This window comes from Nelumbo lutea, chromosome 2 (genome assembly GCF_056320005.1).
Source record: "Nelumbo lutea isolate HS-2025 chromosome 2, American lotus-T2T, whole genome shotgun sequence".
In the NCBI taxonomy this organism is placed as follows: Eukaryota; Viridiplantae; Streptophyta; class Magnoliopsida; order Proteales; family Nelumbonaceae; genus Nelumbo; species Nelumbo lutea.
Window position 1 is genome coordinate 105,177,395 of NC_142685.1, and position 23,510 is coordinate 105,200,904.

General features: G+C 38.0%; 1 protein-coding gene across 2 annotated transcripts; it reads right to left on the reverse strand.

Annotated features, from left to right (window-relative positions):
- Positions 1 to 1,246: 1,246 nt before the first annotated feature.
- LOC148872503 (protein DETOXIFICATION 42-like) lies at positions 1,247 to 11,403 on the reverse strand. 2 transcript variants are annotated; one of them, XM_088969296.1, is made up of 13 exons: positions 10,685 to 11,403; positions 10,262 to 10,383; positions 8,071 to 8,439; positions 7,691 to 7,884; positions 6,822 to 6,957; positions 6,491 to 6,587; positions 6,244 to 6,344; positions 3,673 to 3,836; positions 3,415 to 3,486; positions 3,211 to 3,327; positions 3,001 to 3,096; positions 2,781 to 2,902; positions 1,247 to 1,665 (listed from the first exon to the last, which is right to left on the reverse strand). In XM_088969296.1, the coding sequence occupies exons 1-13, from the start codon at positions 10,741 to 10,743 to the stop codon at positions 1,623 to 1,625; spliced, it is 1,692 nt and encodes a 563-aa protein (XP_088825422.1). In that variant the 5' UTR covers positions 10,744 to 11,403; the 3' UTR covers positions 1,247 to 1,622. The 2 variants fall into 2 exon arrangements, with proteins under 2 accessions (XP_088825422.1, XP_088825423.1); XM_088969297.1 differs by having other exon boundaries at positions 2,997 to 3,096.
- Positions 11,404 to 23,510: the final 12,107 nt, after the last annotated feature.

Sequence of the window (23,510 nt, forward strand, 5' to 3'; positions counted from 1 at the left end):
CAAAGCACACATAGAACTGATCATTTCCCTACCAAATCTTACATGGTGTTAATGCTCTTCCCTAAAGTTTGTTTAGTTGGTTGGAAAGAAAAGAACAAAATGAAAGTTATACTTGCACAACACAAGACTGGTAGATAGATCTACCTTGTCATTATGGGTTAGTTATTGAATAAGGATTAGGGTTAATGTGCCCTTTAGTTGGGAGAGAAGCTAAGAATTTATTAGTGCTTTCACCATTTCAGTTACAAATGAGAGTTATCCATAACATACAAGATTCGTCAGATGGTAAAAAACCGTTGATTTGGTCAAAAACTGTTTGACCCGGCCGATTTGACCACTGACCCATTCGGCCTGGTCATTGAGTCACGGGTTGCACACTCAATGTATGCAAACTTTTGGAGGACATAACTTTGCACTCCAATATACGATTGGGATGATTTTTTTTTTGGAGGGGGGTAATTTTTTGAGATCTATGCATTCCAAGGAGTCATAGGAACATTGCCCCGCTATTTTCGCAACAAAAAAAAACCCTTTTGTAGCCTTAAACTGTAATTTTTAATATTTTTTATAAATAAAAAGAATTAAAAAACATGAATTATATATATATATATATGATGTGGCACGATATGAATCGTTTGACCTGGCCGGTCGAACCAGTGACCCACGACCCAGAGGTAAAAGGGGTTCAGCCTCTCGGTCGTTTTTTAAAACATTCCTTGGAAGATTCCCAGGTCGTTTAATGAGAGGCTCAACTAGAAAACTAGAACCCATTATTTACCAGTCTATCCTAAGGGCCAAACCCATTTCCAAACTTCTCTTGGTCTAGCACTTTGTTCCAGGCTTGAGATCAGCTCAAAGCTCTCAAACCCAAGTACTAAGCCAACCACCAACCTGACCTAAATCAGGCACAGGGCATCTTTATAGCTCTACACTGTAGTTCTTCCCTATTAATAAATGAAGTATCCAATGGTGGACCTGTTCTTTGGCTTTGGACATCCTCTTCCTTAATGAGGTGCCAAAATCCAGGTGAAAATAGAACCATATTTGATGGTTAAAGGGGAAAGATCTGTCATGTGGTCTTAACATTGGTTGGAAATTTGACTGCGTAGTCCATCAGACCAGCTGTTGAAGGGTCCAAAGAACTCAAATTTGGAAACTTGGAATCTGCTGGGATTGGAGTCTGGGAGAACTCAGCGATATATCTGGCCTAATTCCAATACCAGTTCCATGTACAGAGATGGATATATTGAATCTCTATGTAGGAAAGATAATAATATATAACAATACATTCTATATGTTCACTTATACCAAACTGATACAGACAAATTACAAAGAAAAAATATTCAAAAGGTGTGGCTCTGAATCCATGGAGTGTCAATTTCCTTCTCAGCATGCCCATCGCATACAGTTTGCTGATTTCGAATAATCCAAGCAACACTGAATTTCATATGCCACACTTGATGCTAACAATAGGAGAGGAGACCACCAATTTCCATAAAAAAACAAGGAATCAAGCAAACTGTACCCTTACAAAGCAAAATCATGTTTCTTTCTTTTCTTTCTTGCTTTTTCTTCATGCTAAGCCAAGAAGGATATATCACAACCATATAGTAGGGCAAAAATCAACACCTTAGAAAGTGCCAAGGTCCAGTTCCAGTCCCTATCCTGCAAATGTAGGCCAAACCAAGTGTAAGTCCTGGGTTTATATAGGAAATTTTCTGAATTTTACTCACTAATTTAAACCTCTAGTTCACGATGTTGGCTTTCTAACATTTCCAAGTTCAAGAAACACTTGTATGACTCTGTTTGCAGTGTAAATCTGAACCAGATAAGATTTTTGGTTCAGTTTTGCATACATGTGTTTGTAAATATCATTTTTACTCCTACCTAATGCAAAATTTGCACCTTTTGTCTCATCCGCACTCATTGGCTGTGCAAATTTTACATCCATAAAACTAATGCAAAATTTGCACCACCTTCCTTCTACCTTAATTATCTCTCTTATACTGTGGGGACCACATCAGTTTGCTTCCTACCTTAGCTAATCTTCCTAAGAAATAACCTTCCTCCATTCTCTCTAATATAAAGTACAGGACTGCATCGTTTTACTTACCATTCTATTTTTGACAAACAAATAAGGCAGGCAAATCTGAAGCAAAAGCTAAACCAGAATTTACACTCAGCCAGTTTGCACTCCCTTGCTTTTATGCCAGTGCAAATGAAAATCACACTATAAAAACTATGTAGATCATGCCTTTTAGCATAGGACAACCTGGTTCCTACCTAAATAGACGCTAATCTTCCAGTGCCATCAAATGCCACTTCTTGTAAGGTCATTATTGAGATCCGAGTTAATGGTTTCTGTGGACAACTCTTGGGCCTGAAGACACAATAATACTAGAGATCAAGAACCACCACAAGATGAATCTTATGGCCCTTCTTGGTAGATTATTTGTGACAAAAATAAGCATAGACAGAAGAATATAATTATCTAATTATCTAAGTGGTGGGAAAAACGAGTCCTGTAAAAAATGGTGAAATCAAATGGTGTGTATTATGTTGACCTTTGATAGGGATGTGTTTTAAATGGAACCATCTAATAATGGATTCTGAATCTCTTGATCCTAGAAAACATGGGACACACAGCAAGTTATGGGGTCTAAGACACATCTATACTGCAATTAAGTTATGAATTTGAAAACCTCATTATGAGGTAAACAAGAACCAATACACGATTATAACTTTCCTTTTCCTTATAATATATGCACGAGGGAAATTACCTCAAAACTCCAGCAAGTGCTCTAAGAGTTATGTAGATGGTCAAACCAACCCAGATTCCAATAAAACCATGACTTGAAGATAGAAAAAATAAGCACAGGATACTTAATATAGCCACCACTACCTGAAGAAGGAAAAAGAAAACATTTACTCAAAACATAAGAATGACATATGGGTAAAGCAATCCTACTGATTCTTAAAGTTCAAACCCAACTAACCGACCATCGAGTAAGCAGAATATGCAAAATCTGATACTCCAAAGTTGATGCCATCAAAAACAAATGCTAATGCATTAATGGGCTGAGTAGCTGCAACAAACTGATGGATGAAGGGATACTTTAGTTCTAGTATCATTTTGAGTGGCATAGTAACACACTATATAGTAAAACAGTAATATTCTCTTTATTGTTTATAAACATAAGAAAGAGATACCGGGGTGCCTATAATTATGAGGTGAAGAACGCTTATGTCCTTTGTAAACAGTCTTGCTGCAAATGGCATGCCAATTCCAATACCAGAAAGAAGCACCAATCCTAGAACTAAACTCAGCTGCAAAATAGATCCAATAACAAAATTTAGCGTGGTTTGTAGCATTGCAAAAGTTGCTAAATATGATTTTGTCTAAAAGCAAAATACCTGCAACACCCGGGCTGTAGTGGCTGTTGCCTTGTTGTAATCCTTTCTAGCAATTGAACTTGCAAGTATTGCCTGAAACCATAGTTGTATAATATGGCTAAGAACTGGAAAAAATAAAAGTAATTTTATATATGTATCTAAATAAGTTTATATTAAGATTGAACTATTTCTAATTGATTGCTTTCAGGTTCATGAGATTCTTATGTTGAACTCTGACCACATCATAATTGTACCCAGTCAGAATGGTGCACTTCTTACCTGTCCACCAACTGCCAATCCATCAGCAAGAAGAGATGTGGCCAACCAAATCTGCAGACAGACCTGGAATGCAGCCATGGGTGTTGATCCATGACGTGCAGCTAGTGATGCAGCCAGGGTAACACAAAATGTTACAGATATTACCCTTACTAGCAATAGACCACCTGAATCCAGATGCATAAATTATTAAATATAAGTCAGAAACTACTAAAGCATTTCAAGCATATATTGGTACATGGGTTAAAAACTTGGAAAGCACATGAAACTAAAATAATAATCTTGCACAAGAAAGACAAAAAAAAAAAAAGAGAAGAAATAAAAGGATAGTCATCTTGGCTCAGTAGCAGTAAGACCAACAAGAAGGTGCACAAAAATACATCTAGTTACTTAGCAATTTAAACATCATAAGGTTTGTATGATGTTCATAGAATAGGATCAATAATGATAGAGGCTATCTTCAGGAAATTTGGCCATTATATGCACAGTTCATTAATAATGTGTGTACACGTTATCTCTATCTGTTACTATTTAGCTTCACCTTAATGCTAAAGATTCTTCATGAATTAGGCATTTGGGTTGCTTCATAGAAGATACATAGTCCTGAGATGCTGTTCCTTGGTTGGTTAGTTGTCATAGTTAATTTTGTCATAGGAAGATTGTTAATTTGTATGATTTCAACCCCACTAAGTTGTTTTAGGATAATACTTCTCAAATCTTAACAGCTTCGACTCTTAAACTGCACCTGATCATCCCCAAACCTTAACAGCTTCGACTCTTAAGTGTCTATTGTGATCCATATCTGATAAAACCCTTGTATTGTAGATCATAATGAAATAAAATAAGTCCTGGCATCTTCAGTCATGGTATACTCCTACACATGCATAATTTTTTACCACCCCCAAGTGAATTTCCATTCCTCAATGACACCAATTTCCTTTCTTCTTGGCTTATCAGATTGATAAGGTCATGGAAGGAAAGGAATCCAAGGGATGTGTTACATAGATTTTTTGTATATTAATTTTTAAGGGTGAATTGTGTACTCTTGGGGAGACAGGGGGTTTGGTTAGGCAAAGGTGAAAAATGTCCATCTTTGTATAGGGATATTCTGGGTCGAATTAGAAACTAGGAGAATCTAGGACTGTAACAGGGGCCCATTAGGGTTATGATCGACTACATTAAACCTTGTATTGTGTGTGTATGCTTTCTCATTTTCATGGTTTTATTCACTCTTAGTACTCTGGAAGAGGGGAAAAAGGCTTGAAGCTATTCTCATTTCCCAAAAGGCTCTTATGAGGTGCATATTCTTGGATTTGTCACCATACCTAAAGGGGAGACCACGTCATTTTACCGAAACAGAATTCAAGGCTGAACCTGTCCTGGGAAGAGGGTATGGTGAAAGGAAGTAAAAGTTGGTCACTTTGGCATAAAAAGATTTGTTGAACAAATCCATGGGAATTAGTTAATAAGTGACTGCACATTCATGTAGCTTATGAGTATTTACTCTTGTTGTAAATGCACAAGCTTTGCAAGAGACTGAATATGTGCATTTGGCAAAGATGGATTCTTAGGGTGAAGCTTATTTGAGATGGATTGAATTGAATTTAGTGGGACACTCATCTATTACTAGACAGTAGGGCATTTATCTTCAGCTTGTGTGGGTCTTCTGAATCCGATGCATGAAATTCAATGATTTTTCTTTTATGAGTATCTATTTAAATTTTATTGATAATGTGAAAAATTGTACAAACCTGTGCAACACTGACTTCTTTTAATGTGGTTAGCCATGGTTAACCACCTATATAGTCTCAATTACAAATCCCCCCTTGGGGTATTCGACCCAAGAACATCTGATTACTTTTTGCTACTTTTCTGATGCATGAAGTTAATGCTTCTAGTAAATAACAATTCATTGTCAATAGACAGTTGGGCAATGTGGATATTTACTCAAAATTAAGTCCAAGTGCAAAACATTTCTCAACTCAGTTACTTTTTCTCATATATGCAGGGTTATGAGGTAGTTATTTAGTAGATTTACAAGCTTGTTTCCTAAACTATAGATTGTCAGAACTGAAATACTATGCTTATGGTGTCTCAGTTTTTTCTTATTTTCTATAAAATTTACTTAATTTGTCAAACTTCTTAAAGATTTTGAGCTTCCCAATTAATGTTGGAAAGAATTACATAGGTCCATCCGTCCAACTATCCAACTATGCACATCTTCAGTTCAGAAGTTACATCCTATTAAGAGTTTCAGTTGAAAAGTCAGCTGCAGGTACTGTTCATCTAAAGAATTCCCACTCTTCTCAACAAAATGTAAATAAAATTAAGGAAATTGTCTCCTTTTCCACCTAACAACAACTCAAAATTTGGGTTTCCTCTCATGACAAGGAGAACTTGGAAACAGCCTCTCTGTATATGCAGGGAGGCTGCGTACATCTGTCCTCCCCAGACCCCACATTGGTGGGTGCCTCATGTACTGGGTTGCGCTTTGTCATGACAAGGAAAAATAAAATTCTAGATTGTATTATAGTTGGCATTTCAAAAAGGAAATGCACAGATTGAACCCCTTACCACTTTTAAGGAACCTCCAAAATTGTAGGTCTTTTGCACTTGGAGGCAATAGGTCAACTTTTTGCAGTAATCTCCACAATAGTATCACTGAAATCAGGTACCTAAAAGGTCACAATACATTATATGAGACACCAATCAAAATACTTGTAAATTCTAGGATATCAAATCAGTGGCTAAGTATAAGATATCACATATCTATTAATTAGGAAACACTGATAATTTCAATTGGTACTCAGATACAACTTACTGTGAAATAACATGGGCAATAGCTGCACCACTGACGCCCATATGAAGAACAAATATAAATAATGGGTCTAAAATTATATTTGCAACATCTCCTGCCACTGAATTGGATAATAAAAACAATATGAGCTATGGTTAGATGCAATACACTTGAAACCCACCTAAGAAAGCTGAAAGAGTAAAAAGTAACGTTAAAACTTGTCTTGTCTTGAAATATTATGAGTCCACACACAGAGGCATGCTATCATGCAACTTCATATGAACGGGCAAACTTGCATGTAATTACTTTTTAGAATTAAAATGAAAGAAACAAAATGAGTATAAAGGATTTTCACCAGTTGCATATAGAGGAGTTTTTGTATCTTTAATTCCACGGAAGACTCCTTGCATGGCCAAAGAGAGAAGAACCGCTGGAGCACCAAGCGATCTCAATGTCAAGTACTGTCTTGCTGGCTTTAGCATAGGGGAATCCTATTATAACAGATGTCCCAGATGTTATTTAGCATTTTGCAATAACTCAGATATTTAACAACCATGCCAAAATAGGAGCTAGGTTGTTTTCTAGTAAAAACAATCACTAGATAATGCTTTGGTTTAGACAATTCTACAATTACAGAAATATAAGAAATCAGATGCTTTACCTTCCAAATTCGGAACACTTGCAAACAGTTACAAAATGATTTTAAGTATTAATTGTGTTCCAATATTGCACATGACAGAGGAAAGTTAATGATAATAATCAACAATGAAGATCAGAGTATGATGAATGCTGGAGTTGCTTTAGGGTTGAAAACAGAACTGACATCTTAGGTTGCTGGGGATATTACTGGGTCCATAGCTGGCATTAATGCTCTAGCCTGTATAAATTCTCCCCAAACCAAGAAAGCTACAACTACAAAACTCTAGCTGGAATTAGTTGGACAATCAGAAAAACTGGATTGTTTGGTAGGAATCACGGATGGGGCATTTCCTAATGCTATCCTGGTTGAAGGGATTCTCAGGATAAGGTAGTATACTGTTATACTGATCCACCACTCCAGCAATAAAATTGAAATGGCCATGGTGAAAGTTATACTTATTTGAGTACTAATCATATTAGACCAAAATGAGGAGCAAAAAATATATAATCTTAATTCTTGAATGCACAAAAGATGAAGATAAGTTATAAATTAGACTCTCTGTCATTCCAAATAAAGACACTTACAGAGTGAACACCCATGAATTTCAATAGTGGCTTTGCTGTAAGAATAAGGAATATGGTTTGGAAAAGGCCAAGCACCCCGCCAACAATCAATGCCGTGGATGCTGATGCAATATTCTTTCTCTTGCCCGCACATTTGAGCATAGTTGAACTTCCTCCAGTAATGGATGGTGGGTTGTACCCACTTGTATCAGAATCTGATTGTAGAGAATTTAGAAAACTTGAGTTACTTGGTGATCGAATTACTCAGGATGGTACATATAAATTGACAATTTCAAGTGTGTCGGAATATAACACTCTTAAATAAAGTGAATGGAGCAATCTACAGGCTGAAGTTTTGTTTCCCACTAGCTCTTCAAACAATAAACAGAAAATCAACTTACCAAACTGCACATCTTTTGTATGGCTGTTGATGGGTAAATCCTTGTCCAAGTTCTCACTTTTTTCTTCAGAGTTCACTGCTCCACCAGTATCTTCATTGCTCAAGTGACTATCTTCAGTTGAGGTTTCAAAGCCCTCTTCCTGTTCTTCAGTGTTCGATGTACTTTCAGAAGGTGTAATGCTCAATTGGCAGCATTTAGAAAGACCCTTTTCCAAATCTTTACTTTCGTCTTCATCAATTGCCACTGCTTTGATAGCATCTTCTTCCGCGACAAAAGAAGTAGTGATGTTGACAACTGGATATATTGTAATCTTTGATACCTGGTTAAACAAAGCAATTGAAACCCCGACAGCAGCAATCTGCACTGTACCTGTAATTTAAAGGACAAAACAGAAAGAGTGTTACAGCTTAACGATGGATAGCTTTCCAAAAAGGAATTCATGTGACAAGTTTCCACTTTCCAGTTCCACTACTAAATGGGCCAAAACAGAGCCTCGATGCTGTGATAGGATCATATTCATAAGATACATTGCTCTCTTTTATTCCAAGTTTCCAAATGGGTTTGTTAAATGTTTCTGAGACGTATTTATTAAGAAAAACTGTAATATTTCAATTTTTTTGGTTAATACTTCAATTAAACAGACGTACCCGTGTCCAATGATCATGGGATGGGCCTAGATCGAATTGGGATATCTTCCCAATAAAACATTCCAACTACCTATTAACATGATCCTATTCCAACTCCCTACTAACATGACTCAGCAACTAATTGGTTGTGCCTCCCTTTTTGTGGGCTAAGCCTTAGGTCAGATCAGACCGTAAATCGGATCAAAGTTATTTATTTAAAAAATAAAAAAATTAAAATTTTTATTTTTTATAAATTTTGATATATACAATTATTTATATATATATATATATATATATATATAATAATTAAATAAAATAGTATGATAAAATTGAAAATAATTATTTATTTTATTAATATACTATATATATGGGGCTCACATGCTGGCATGACCCATAAACCATCACGTCAGTTTAGGCCACAGGCGGCACAGCCTGATTTGCACCTCTAATGGCACCAGACATCTCACCATAAAATTAAGACCTACCATAAAAATGGGATCGGCCAGTATGATATATGCAATGCCAGATTATATTGGTAGGGGGTTGAAACGTGTTTTTGCTGGCAGGTGATGTGGACTCACCTAGATTGGGCTCCACATGATGGCACTAAGGCTGTAAATAAGTTGTATCAGATTCAATTGGAAACTCATTCAGTTTGAGCCAGATTTGGATATCACCCTTGATCCTATGAAATTGGGTCGAATTGGAAGAATCGGTTCATTTAATTAAGAGATCAAATTCGAATATATCTTTGATCCAATAATCATAAAATATTATATATGATATATTTTATATAATTATATATAGTATATTATTTATATTATATCATTAAGTTTTTAATTGTATCTAATTGAATACCTAATAAAATATTCAAATTTGCATTTGAATCATAATTTTGAAAATTCGGTGGATTTTTATACTCTTTATCGAATCCAATTTGATCAATTTGCAGCCCTAGGTAGCTCCTATGTTAAGACTTAAGAGACATAGTTCGGGCTTGGGCCTGGCCTGCCCCTCAGGCATGAAATATAGGTCCAAGCCCGACAGGGCTCCAGCTAGGTCGGGTTGTGCTTGCTGCAGGCTTACAAGTTACAAACCGTTGAAACATGTATGTGTGTTCCCGCTGCAGACTGGGCCATCGAGTATTGGACCGAATTTAACCAGCAAATTCCCTGGTCCTGGTGCAAGTCCACGTTTGGGTTTACATTGGACACAAAATCTAGGCCCAAACCCAGAAATTTGTAAAAATCTGGGCCCACAAGTTGTGTTTGGTGAAAACCTGGAAAGCCAATCACTATGTTCTAGACACGTTAAATACGACTAAAATAGGAAGCAGGTAGCTTCTCCGAAACAAAAAACACGGGTGCTCAACCACAGCTGACTCAACACAATTCACCTCTAACACAGAAGCCCTTCCAAACGGGCTCTAATTTTGTTGATTTTTTATGGGTGATGGTGCAACAGTTTGATGAAATTAAAATTGGAAGCAGAAGCCAGCAGAAAGACATAAAGTTGAAATGAAAAAGATATATATGTATGTATGTATGTATGTATAGATATAGTACCCAAACGGCCAATGAATACAGTATCAATAAGAGAAGCAATAGGGTCGGCAGCCAAAGCCAGTGCTGCAGGGATTGCAATCCGTGCTATCTCCATGCCAAGCTCATCCTTCTTGAACACAAGCCTGCATGCCCATTGATAATAAATTAGCTATTGCAAGTTAATTCTAATTGGGGCTCGGATCTTCTACCCACAAACTGTTCTCACATCTCTCCTACAGTGAGAATATTTCCTTTGTCATTCATGGAGAAATGTCCCAATACTCTGTGGGAATAACTTGTGAGCAGCAGATCCCGGGTGAAATAATTGCTAGGCCTCCTTATTAAAATAATAAAAGCACAGTGGGTAGTGCAGTCTCCACTGACTCACTCATTATCTCAAACACCTAGCAGCTCAGCTAGATTTTCAAGCAAAAGTAACTTTACCTTGCATCCTTGAAGAAAATGCCAATGGGCATCTTTGGTTTGTTTGTGCAATTCTCCATATTTTCAGCCTTTTCTTTGTCACTTCACTTCAGTGCTCTGTGAAATCAAGCAACACCGAAATCTGCTTGGCTTATTGCTTTGAAACTTCCTCAAGTATATAGAATATATAGAGCAGACCTTGATCAGCTGAATGGGTAATCTAGAACAGACAAGATGGGGTAATGCCACAGATGATGAGCAGACAAATAACAGAGAAAACTGATCTATGAAACCTTTCAGAGGCAGCAGAGAGCAAAGAAAGAAAACAACAAAGAAGGCTACAGTGGAGGGCTGCTTAGCATCCAAGTTGTCTGGGTTCAATTAAGTAAGAGTCCAATTCATTAATAACCTCCCTCAGTTATTGAAACCACCAGACCCATCAGATCACACACACCCAATTCATGGTTCGAAATTCGAACATACCCACTTATCAAAAAGGTACCAACCTACCACTATCCCCCAGCCATCAGATTTTCTGAGATTAAACCACCCTGCACAACAATCAAAAAGATTTTTTTTTTTTTCTTTTGGCAACAATAAAAAAATGAACCACCTTTATCTGCATGAGAGAATAACAAAGATAGGGCTACACCCGTTGGAGTAGCCTAGGGCTATAACAATGAATTACGGCCCTCGATGTATTCCTGTCCCCTACAGGCGCCCCACAGTTCATCCCTCCCATGAATGAATTAGTAATATCTCCCCATGACATATATGAGAGATGTTTTCAATGCACCATGGGATGAACAGGAACTCATCAGAACTGTGGCCCACGTTGGATTCGATGAAGTGAGATAAGGTGGGACCTTTATCTGCATGAGAGAATAACTAAGATAGGGCTAAGCCCGTTGGAGTAGCCCAGGGCTAAAACAGTGAATCACAGCCCTTGATGTATTCCTGTCCACAGGCGCCCCACAGCCCATCTCTCCCATGAATTAGGAACATCTCCCCATGGCATGCATGAGAGATGTTCCCAATGCACGATGAGATGAACTGTGGGGAGTTAATCAGAACTCTGGCCCACTTTGGATTGGATGAAGTGAGATAAGATGGCCCTCGGCAGATGTTTTAAGAATTAACTATGCCATTCGGTTTAAGTCATAGTCTGACTTGATACCACCTCTGTAGAAGTGTATTAGTATGATATATATCTGCTGATATGGATTAATACGTATCAATATTTTGAATCTTGGTCCTGACCACATATCCCATATTATTTATGAGGAGATGTTTCTAATATACAATGGGATGTGGTTGTGAAGTCGGTATGAGAAGCATTCTGTTCTTTATGGAATATTCTTTGCAGCCACATTTCACGGTATACTGAAAACATCTCCCCGTAAATAATAAATAACAAATACAAATAAGAAAAATGTTCCTAATATGCAATCAAGATATGCTGTGAGGTGAATGTGAGGAGCAGATCCGGACTCTTAATATGAAGAATGCATCAAAGACTGATTTTACGGTTTTAGCCCAGTGCTACTCCTCGTGTCCTAGCTAATTTATCCTACCCTGATAACAGCATTAGGGACACCGGAAATAACTACCTTTCCGTTATAAAGTAATTGGTTGTTAAAAGTTTCCAGCTCGATCCAGTTCATGGTTTAACTAACGAGTATAAAAGTATTAGAAAAACACCGACATGATTCAGCTCTCGGCCCCCAGAAGAACGGGAAGGAATTAAGAAAAAACAACGAGAAAGGAAATGACAGAGGAGACGTGTAGGATATTACGTGGTTTCACAGAAAAGAATGTAAGGATTTGCAGATGAACCTGTGGGAGGAAATCGCCGGGCTAGATGTAACTGGATCTCGACTCTCGAGCTGTCACCAACCAAAGGCACGAATTCAAATGCAAGAAGACGAAGCGAAGCGAAGTTGCACTTCTTTTGACGTCTCTGCAGTACGGTATCCTAAACACAGATCTATCTCATGAAAGCTCCACGTGCCCAGAAATGTCGACCTCAGGCTCAGAGGTGAAGATTGATGGAAGCCTCACCTCTCCAATATCTTCGAAGAAGCTGCAGGCCTACATCGATCTTTCAGAGTTTCAGTGGGTGTAGTCTCTCTCAGTACCGTCTCTATGGGAAAGCGGGCAAGTCGGTGCAGAAAGATTTATGAGCAGCTTATAAGCTTTATTGGTCAAGCTCGTTGCTTCCCCTTTTTAACTATTTATAGATAGATTACAAAAGAGCATAGGGTTCGATCCATTCGAGATAGATAATTGGAACGATTGAGTTTTAATTAAACCCGATCACCTAACAAAGATAAGGTCAGGCAGCAAAGGACACAGAGAAGCTGCTCCACTGCTGGTAGTGTTTCTGATCTGAGATCTCTTATGTCGACCCATCATTATCTTTGATCTGAGATCTCACAGACGTGCAGAGTTATTGAATAATAATGGTAATGGGTGTTTCTTTTTCAGCAATTTTTAGTCATGGATCAGTGCAAAGAAGGAACAAGAAATCATCACTTGAAAGGTAATATTATATGCACTTGCATTCTTTACATGGACTAATTGCCCTCTCCAGCTTTAAATAAGCTTACCCAATTGCCTTTATTTATGAAGGAAGAAAAGGTGCAACAGAAGCAGAAAGCTACACTTAGTATAACAGAATGCCCACTAAAGAGAGGTCCCCTACATGGGTGGGAACTAAGTTGGCGTGAGAAATTCTTATATAGACCAATTGCAAGGTGGGTGTTTATGGCCTATCATCAAGTAAAAAAGGAGGAATTGTATTTGTGGGTGTTGAGTAGATCCCAAGCTCATATCATATATTCCCTAGTTAATTCATTTGTTTAATTCAAATGGGTCCATAAAATGGATAGATGAGCATGCTTAAATAATTCCAACCCATTTGAATCACATCATATGGAATGATGATGGAAACAAGGATTATTCCTATATATGTTTTGCTCTCACCTTTTTGAATATAAACAAGTTGCTTATAATTTTTATTATGGTGCAATTCTGTTTTTTCTTTCTATGTGTTTGATTCTGTTGGCATCTATAGATAGGCCGTATTGTACGATTTTTGTTTTAGTTGTTTGGTTGAGTTTTACTTTAAACATTTTTCTATTCTCCACTTCAGATTAATGCCCATTAGAATGTGTCACATCAGTATTTGGTTTTAAGAAACGTTGGGGCATTGGAAGAAACAAGAATTTGACGTTTCCTCAAATGCCTCATGTACAAAAATCAAAGCCTTTCAATGGTATTTTTTAATAAATGCCCACGGAACCAAATACAACATTTATCTTTCTCTTAAATTCGATTTCATTGTAATCAGGGCAAGAGAGAGATGCGGAAATAAGTATGAATTCCTCTTCTTCTTATAGGTGCAATGCAAAAAATGAGGAGAGACAAGTGGAGGAGTTAAGCGTGCATGCATGGACAAATTAAACAAATTAAGGTTGCCATCAAAGAAAAGGTAATTGATGAATAAATAATGTGGGTGGTTTCTGCATCTTGGTGCGCTTCATTTTTCTAAGGGATTGTGATATGGGTTCTCATTGGGTGGAAAGTTTAGGTTAGATTGCAACTTTTGGGTTTATAGGTTCAGTGTATATTGTTGCATTATTTATATCGTTTATTGGTGTAATGGGGTTACAGTATGACTATAGAGAAATCGAATAATCAATCAATGTTTGATACTATAAATCTTGATTAAATTGTTACCAGAACGAAGAATAACACCAAGGCATCCGTGGCTGCACCTGCTAAAACCCAATCAAGAAAAGATGCATCAGTATGAGATGATGACAACGACTTCGTAGCCCATTGTACACATCTTGTTTGTAGCACATAGCAGATGGTAGTGTCTATAAGTGCCTTGAAGTTGTGATCATTGCGTAAAGGTGCAGTGGTTTGTGGGAATCGCCAAAGTATGATTTCAATTTAAATTCATTGCACACTAAACCCTAATAAATCAGTTACAATTACAAACCCCAATTTTATATAATTAAAAACAGAAAAAGTTTGTTTGTTTGTATTCTCTCTATCATGTTTATGGAAATCAAAATAGATAAACAATTAAATAAATAAGGAAAAGAAAATTTGTGGCGTCTGCTTTGTATGAACGAACGTACAAAAACAAAAGAAATATATGTATAAAAAAGAAACTCACTTGATATATAGTTAATAAATCTTTCCTGACAATGATAAAAATCAATAAAAAATTGGTTGTCTAAAGACATAGTGGTCACCATTGCTAATTTTAGGGATGGCAATGTTGACCCCAATCCATTTGACCCACACAACCAATCCACTTAAAAACCTATCTATTGACGTTGGAATTAAACACAAAGGTGGAGATGGAAAATTGTTGGAGTAGGCTGTTAAGAGATATTAGAGGCCCTGGGGTGATACCCCAATTGAGCATGGGCTCCATCAGTTGAGTCAGTAACTTCAAGGGAAGAAAAGATGAGCGGGAGAGCTTATTGAGATGTGGTGAGATGTGTGTTGAGGTGTCTAGCATGTCTTGTGCATAGTAGCGTAATGTAGTGTTATGTTGTGTGTCTAAACGAATGAGGGGCTCAGCTATTTATAAGAGAGGGGCTTCATCCAAGAATTGGCATATCACTCACACATAGTTGGAGTTCAATCCACTAGTTACTTCCTTGGTTGACACATTGTGTACACGTAGCATGCACGTGGTAGGCCATGGGCTTTCATGGAATGATCTGGCATAATTGATGTTCTAATCGGCTTGGCCACGTGTTGTTTGTGCATGTTATGAGTTGCTACCAAGTTAGCTTGACCAAATCAGGTCAACTTGTCTATGTCAACATGCTTTAGGTGAGCTTGGTCAATTAACAAGTTTGCCCCCAACCTACTGCCACTTGGCGGTTTTTGACTGGTGGTCAGTTTTGCCTCCCAAATGCAGGTCATTATGGGTCGAGTGACCCACTAGGTCAAGGGAAAAGGGTCAAAGTGGAGTTGGATCGAGGGTACCGATTGGATCATAAAGAGTCAGGGTTAGTTGGGTTAAGGGAGGGCCAAAGCTTGTCTTAGCCTCAGAATCTTGGTTTTCTCATCTTTGTTCCATTTGTTGCCATTGAAGTTCAAACTTTTTCTCAATCTCAGAGTTGCCACTAAGGGAGGGTCAAAATCTTCTCTCAGTCTCATAGTCTCTCATCTCTCATCTTAGAGTCTTGTTTGGTTGAGGAAGGGTTAAAAGTTGTTAAAGTTTCAAAATTTTCTCTATTAATTCCACCATTAAAGCCATCTCTTAGCTCTCTATTCTACTAGTCTCCAACTCTAAAGGCAACATCCTTATTGAACGTTACATAAAATCTCTACCATATGCTTTGTTTATCTATTATCTCATCAATAGATCTCCTCTCTTTCATTTTGTGTGTATAGATTTCATTGGTTGTTATTTCATTGTTAACTGTTTTTCTTAATTTCTATCAAGATCAATAATATAATTGATGATATTCGAAAGTCACCAATGAAGATAGGGTTGCTTGTTGCACACCTTGAATGTGGACAATGCCTATAACATAACAAGTGCTAGATGGCACAGGGTGATATCTCGGGCTGGTGAGTGGTGACTCTGATAGCCTAGTCACTACAATGAGAGAGGAGATAAGGTCGAGTTGTGTGAGGTGTCTCAGTAGTGCGGTAAATGTGATAAATGAATTGTGTAAATGCTACCTTTATATAGGTGGGTCACTCACTTCTTGAGGTTAAATGGATCGTAAACATGGTCAAGATCTCGAGACACCTGTGTGGCGTGTTAACATATCTAATGTACATGGTGTACTCTGGTGCCCCACTTCTTACTCCAATTAATCACGTGAGGTTGTGATGCTATTAGGTGGTTTTCAAACTACTACCACTTGTCATTCCTTAGCTTGACATGTTCTCGGTTAGGTTGTGTTCCTCAGATGCCAAGGTGATCGAATCTCTGAAAGGGGATGAGGTGATCGAGTGAAGTCAACAAAGGGCTACCCGAGTTGAGGTACCGAATTTGTGTAGGTTGGTACTAGATGTCCAAATCTGATAGGTCCTTTGTTCTGGTCATATAAGTTGCCCCCACTTCTGATGCCAATGTGCTTTGTCACAAAACACAAGTGCTCAGTTCAAGTAGAGTTGTTCATTAAGTGCCTTGTCAGACGCTTCGGTACAAAGTTTCTCCTAAGTGTTGGATTCATACAATTTAGGGGTACACCATCTAGGATTGTTAGAATTCGTGTCATCCCATATATGCATGAACATTATGCAGCCTATTAACCATGGACGACCGTGAAAAGCACACTAAACGATTTTGGTTCTCAAGAAGAGGAACTATTGTGACTCTACACCATCAAATCTAAATTGATCTAGATCGTTGAAGTTTTTGATAAATATTAGTAGCAAGAGGGATATTTGCCACTTGCCTATCTTGTTACTGTCTTGAGTTTATGTCAAAGAGCTTGGTTAGATGCAAGGTGGAAGTGTCCTTTACTAGTCTTCAAGTTGGTATGGTCCTAGCTTTTCCTTGAGTGAGTCTTCTATCTTGTTCCTTTGTTTTACTTTCATATTTAGAGTATGTTGGACTCCCTAGGGTCTAGTTACTTAGAGCTAGAGTAAGAGGAAGATGCATTTGTTCTGATTAGGGAAAAGGGCTCCTCAACCTCCGAGCATAGGGAGCTAGCCAAAAGGTGTCTAGTTCCAAATCTAAGAAGTCCTATTTTAGTTCCACCCAACTCATCTTAGTTGATCTCAGGCAAATTAGGAAGAAATAACAGATCTCTGATGCCTTTAGGTTTATGCTCTTAAGTCCTAATGCACTTCCATGGGAACACAAAGAGAACGAGGTCTATGTGTATGAGAACGACTTCATTGTAGGTCTTAGGCTCTTTCTCCACCCCCTTATCATTAAGATTCTAAACTACTTCAAAATCACTCTAGGTCAACTCTCCCCAAACACCTTCATGGTGGCCATTGGTTCGATGTCTATAAATCACCATTTTAATTTTGGCGTTAATATTTAAGGTCTTTGGTGCCCTTTGTCACATAAAGCTCCAAACAAGTCAAAGAGGGTCCTATGATTTTTCTTTTCATCCCTGATGCAAGATTCTAAGTTGACTTCCCTCTAAAGTCTCAAACTGGAAGACAAAATTTTTCTTTGTGTCCATTGAAGAGGATGAGAAGCAATTGGTCGGGGCAATAATTTCAAGAAACTTAAAGGTTGAGGACTACTTGACTTAAGTCGCCCTAGTGAGGGCAAGTCTAATTCCAACTTGACTAGGTAGCTAGTCAATCCCTATTTCCTCACAAAGTTATTCCTTTGCTTTTTTTTTTTATTTCTACCATTTTACTAACCTAGTTTCACATGTTCTCTTGACAAATGAGATGGGAGGCGTAGACATTGTTGATGTGCTTGTTAGAAGTAGGGCCAACAAGAAGAAGTTAACTAAGGACTCGTGAGAAGCTCAAATCGTGGCCGCCCCTAATGAGGACACGAAGGGTTCTCACAAGTACATCCCAGCTAGGAGAACCACTCCCTTACACCCCAAGTGATCCATGAAGATGGGACCTTCCCCTCTTCGTTTAGGTGCCAGGATAACAAGGCACATAATGTAGGTAAGCCACCTTCTCACTTTCACTACAAGGTTCCTCCATCTACACAGGACTTCCTAACTAGTTGTTCTTGTTGTAGATCAATACTTTGTCCTAGGGGTTGCTTAACCGAACTAATGCACAAGCCCTTTGTCTTGAGCAATTGGTAAAGGCGGAAGAGAAATTGTTAGCCAACTTGGAGGCTTTCAAGCGAGAGAATGCTAAATTGAAGGCCGAGATGGAGGCCCTTTGTGTTGAGTTAGAGGCAAGGTTGGTCGAGATGGACAGCAAAGTCAAGTTTGTTGAGGAGAATACGACTTCTTTGAAGAAGAAGCTATATAAGGCAAAACACTAGGTCAACTATATTTTAATTGATCGAGCAGGAGAAGAGGGAGGTTGAGCATGTGAAGATGTTAGAGGCTATTAAGGTTATAAAGAGGATTACACTGCTTCCAAAGAGTTCTTGGACAATTAAAATGACTACGCTTTCTCTTTTCTCAGCAAAGGCTTCAAGTTGTGCCACATGTGGTCATTGCTCAATTCCATGACTTGGACCTCAAAGAAGTCAAGATGTTGACTCTCACCTAGGAGATGGTCAAGAAGGTGGACCAAGAAGGCAACAAGGATGAGGAGGAAGAAGACGAGGAGACTAGGGTGGTTGAGAATGCATGTGAGGACATGCCCCCTAGTGATGCTTGAAATTCATTAGCCTCTTTTCTTAGCTCTCACCTTGTCAATGTTCAAATCTCTCACTAAAAGGATCCCATCTCAAAGAGCATAAGCCTTCACCATTAAGTTGGTAGTGATGTGGTAGGAAGCATGGAAGGCTCTGATTAAACCATTTTGGCCATCTTTAATAATTCCCTCGCCACTAGAAGGACCCAAGTTTTCCCCTAGATGCATCATCAACATTCAATTTAACATACCCATTCAAAACTGGATTCATATGCAGCACTTTGGCTGGAATAATTTTAGGAGGACAAACTGTTGGTCCCAATCCAGCCAAAGAGAGTTGTTGGTCCAATTTGAGAACACTTGTACTTATCTTCCATTCTCTAGCAATTCTGTTCTTTCCATATATCCCAAACTAAGATGCAAACGGTCACACCAACTAACACCACCCACTGATTATTAGCATGAGCGGATGGTTGAAAGAAATTCACTAGGAAGGCTCTCATTGGTTCTATACCATGGAATTCCATACCCAAAAGTATGCTGATGTAATTCCACACGTTCTTCTCTAAGCAGCTTTCAATAAAAAGATTATTTGTATCCTTAGTTGTAGGATATTTATAGCCACACAACACCTTGATCCCAAAGGTATTCCCACACTTTGAATGTTTTTACATGTACCCATCTTCCCTCCTAATTGTTTCCACACAAAGAAACTAATTTTAGTAGGGGAGAATTTTGTTCCAAGCAGCCTTATGCCAACACACCACCAGCTTTGGGGTTCAAATGTGATCCCACGCTGATTTTGTGGAGAACTTTCCATTTGATTCATGAATCCAAACAATCAAGTCCTGGCGAGGAGATAAGCAAATACCTGAATTTTTTATTATGTCCATGGTCAGCTGATCCAACCTACTAAACATTTCAGTAAAGGGCCATTCACCATTTTTATCCAAAACATCCTTGATTTAGTATTTGCATCCACATTATCAACTATGGGAAGGAGACCAATCAGAGGGCCAATATCAAGATACCTGTCAAGTCAAAAGTTCAAATCACCTTCACCAATTAACTACCTAGAATTTGCAACCATATCCTCTATCAAACCCAGGTTTTTCCTCCAAGTTATTGTGGTATTAGATGGGAAAGTAGAGATATGAAAGTACTGGTCATGAAGATATTTAAGCTTTGAAAAAGGATGGTGAAAGAGAGTCTTGAAAAAGTGTCCTCCATAGGAATTTGAGTCTTAGAGCATGGCTAACATCCTTCAACCCCCTTATGTTTTGGTTAAAACAAAAACCTCCCCTTCCTTCCGTCATCTAGTCAATAATGGAGAAGACAAGGAAGTTATGAAATTGCCCCCATTACACATTAGAGTATTATTCTAAATAATTTAAATCCCATATTTACCCTTCTAAATTTTAGTTAGCTGGAACAACTCAGAAACCACTATCCACATTGTTTTCCATTTATTCCCCGATTCCCTCGTAGCCACAATAGGGTATCAATTTATTATGTTTTCGTTTCAGTGTGCTTCACCACCAAACATAGAACAATGTTCAATTCATACAAGAGAGGATCCATGCTTGCACATTGCAACTAGTGTTGCCACAACCCATAATAACTAACCATTTCTCATCCATGCCGGATTTGTACACCATTTTAATCTCCATTGTTTAGTCCCTACAAGACATTAGCAACGATTGTCATTTTTCTTTGCTTTGGTCAACTCTCTATGTTCTTCCCATCAACATAAGGGGACCCAAATACATCCAGTCTCTGCTTTCTACCAACCATGATCAAATACTTGAAGATTTAATAGATCTTCTGTAATTCCTTTATTTCCATATACACCCACTTCCATCTCGGACTGCAAAGACACCACACTTGCAATAGAGTACATGGTGACCACTCCGTGGTATACTATAGAGATGCCTTAAACATAACTGTCGAAAGGTCCTATTTTGGGTATATAGCCCTAACAGCTCGAAGTGATGAGATCGCTTTAGCAAAAATAAAAAGAGCACACTATACTTAGAAGAAGAAAGGAAATTTCATTACTGTTTAAAAAAAAATGAGCAAAACAACTTGAGAAAGTTCAGTAGCAGGAAAAAAGGGCACAACCGCTCAACAATGATCTTTTCAAGACCGGGTTTATGGCACCTGGGAGCCACCAGAAATCAGAAGTAGAAAACCAACGCCGCCAGCCTCAGGGGTCCACCTCCTCCACCTCGTCCTCGTCCTTCGGGGAGTCAGGCTCTTCCTCCTCCGCCTGGTACGCCGTCTCGGGAGATAGGCCCTTCATAGTAATGCCGTCAAGGTTGAGCCCGGAAAATTTCTTTCAGACCAACCAGCGGCAAAGCTTGAATCCAGAACGATACGAGCTCGAGCCATACTCCACTTGGAGGTCGTGATATTCCTGGGAGTCATTGAAGTCCCAGACTGCCTTCTCTCGCTCGACCTCCACCATGTTGTCGAAGTTCCGAGTTCGATCCAGAAGAGTGGACTCCAAGTCCCGGACCTGTTGGCGAAGGTGCTCTCTCTCCGCTGCCACCCTCGATGATTCCTCCCTGTAGCGCGCACTCTCTTCAGAAAGCCTGGCAATTTGCGCCTTTTGGTCTCGGACGAGCAGCTCTTGGGACTCGCTCCCCTTGCGAGTGTGAAGGAGCTCGCCCCGGAGCTTTTGAACGTTGACCTTCTGGTTACGAGCATTGCAGAAGTGGACTCTCTCTCTCGGAATTAGATATGAACTTTCACTCTTACTTGCTCACGAGCTAATCTCGAGACGTAGTGATCTAGTGCGATCTACACTCTTAGCCTTTTGTATTCTCTCTTCTTCCTCCCCATTGTTCTAACTTAAGCTTCGGAGTATTCCCACCGGGCAAATCCCCGGGAATCCTTGTTCTTCATCTTCTCAGGTGTTGTTCGTTGCCAGCAAGGAGCTAGTCAGCCGCCAGCTAGGAGTGCCCGGATCGTGCCGCATCAGGGACCAAGCCACCCCTTATTTTTTCTTGTGCAATAATGAAAGAGGGTTGCATTGCCTTCCTTGGTTTTCAAGCATAGAACAAAGCCCTCATCCATTCTTAGAGAAGAAGAAGAAGAAGAAGAAGAAGAAGAAGAAGAAGAAGAAGAAGCTTATTCACCATATTCAGATTGTTGAGATTTCCTATCTTCTTCTTTGGTTGAGTAAGATACTCTCTTTAGAAGAAGAACAAAAGAGAGTGAGAGACAAGAGTGTGAGAAAACGAAAGGGGATTTTGTCTCATTAGCATGGCTTAATAAAGGGCAGTTTGATCAAAAGACATAGACTTTTTGCCAAATGAGCAAAATTGCTCATTTTTTTATGAAAAAATCCCAAGTATATATGTATATAAATATAAAGTATTAAATTTATCAATTATAAATTTTATATAATTATACATAATATCTATATGCATACATAATTATACTACATATATACATAAAATAATAATTTTTATTAGACTCAAATTTTAATCGAATTCAATGTGGTTAAATCCACATTCAATCCAATTATTAATTGGATGCAAGTTTTAACATCCAAATATGGGATAATTGGGTTCAAAGTCTTATCGGGTATCAAAGTTTCAAAGTCTAATGATAACCCTAACGGACAAGGTCCAAACTAAGCAACCCTTAAGCTTAGCCTGGAAGTTATATACACATATGGTAAATATTATTATATAATCTTTAGATAACAAATTTTATATTAATAAATACATAGATTTAAATTTTTATATGTTCTTTATAATAGACTAAAATTAAATACCGATTTTAATTTGTAAAAAATATAGAGTTTTATAATTAACACGAGCAAGCCAACCCTTGCCCTAGGCCCAAACACATATTATTACACTTAAGGTGTGGGTTGGGTTGGGCTAGGCAATCTTAAAATTTGTTAATACATTATCAAAATCTGGCCCAAGATCTTTTATTTATTTATTTTTTGGTTCATTGGGCTACACAATGGGGTAGCCCATCCCCCATCACTCATTCAGCTTCAATATTATTTAAAAATAGTTAAAAACCCATATACATGGGTTGTACTTAGATTGGTTCAATCCAATTACAAATGTTACATTGCTCTTAGGGGTTACAACCTGGGTGGGTTGGGTCAAGTTGAAGATCAACCCAAGCCAAACCTAAATTAAACCTTGAGCTTAGGTTTATATTAATTTAATTATGATTAAAAAAGTTAATCTATAGATTAATTTAATTATGACTATAACCTAATTTATATATTTACTGATATTTAAGTATTTTAATTATACAAGTAGTATTTACAAAAATTGGAACATTTAATCATTAATAATGTAAAATAGAACACTAATGGATAATATGGAAAAACTAATTATTTTATTAAGTAATTAGCATCAATTTATTGTTTTTGTTAAAAATTATTAATATAATTAATAAATTATTTTTATAACAAATTACTAAAGTAAAAGGTTAATTATTTGAAACAACATTGCATTCCTTCCTTACAATAATTATCAATTTCTATTGTTTCACTTTCTCTTGGCAAATTCCGTGTCCGTATATATGT

Coding starts and splice junctions, on each gene's coding strand:
- LOC148872503 (XM_088969296.1), bottom strand. CDS start 10,743: ATGGAGAATTGCACAAACAAACCAAAGATGCCCATTGGCATTTTCTTC. Junction 10,384..10,684: donor ATTTTCTTCAAGGATGCAAG/GTAAAGTTACTT, acceptor ATGGGCATGCAG/GCTTGTGTTCAAGAAGGATG. Junction 6,588..6,821: donor AACTCCTCTATATGCAACTG/GTGAAAATCCTT, acceptor TATCCAATTCAG/TGGCAGGAGATGTTGCAAAT.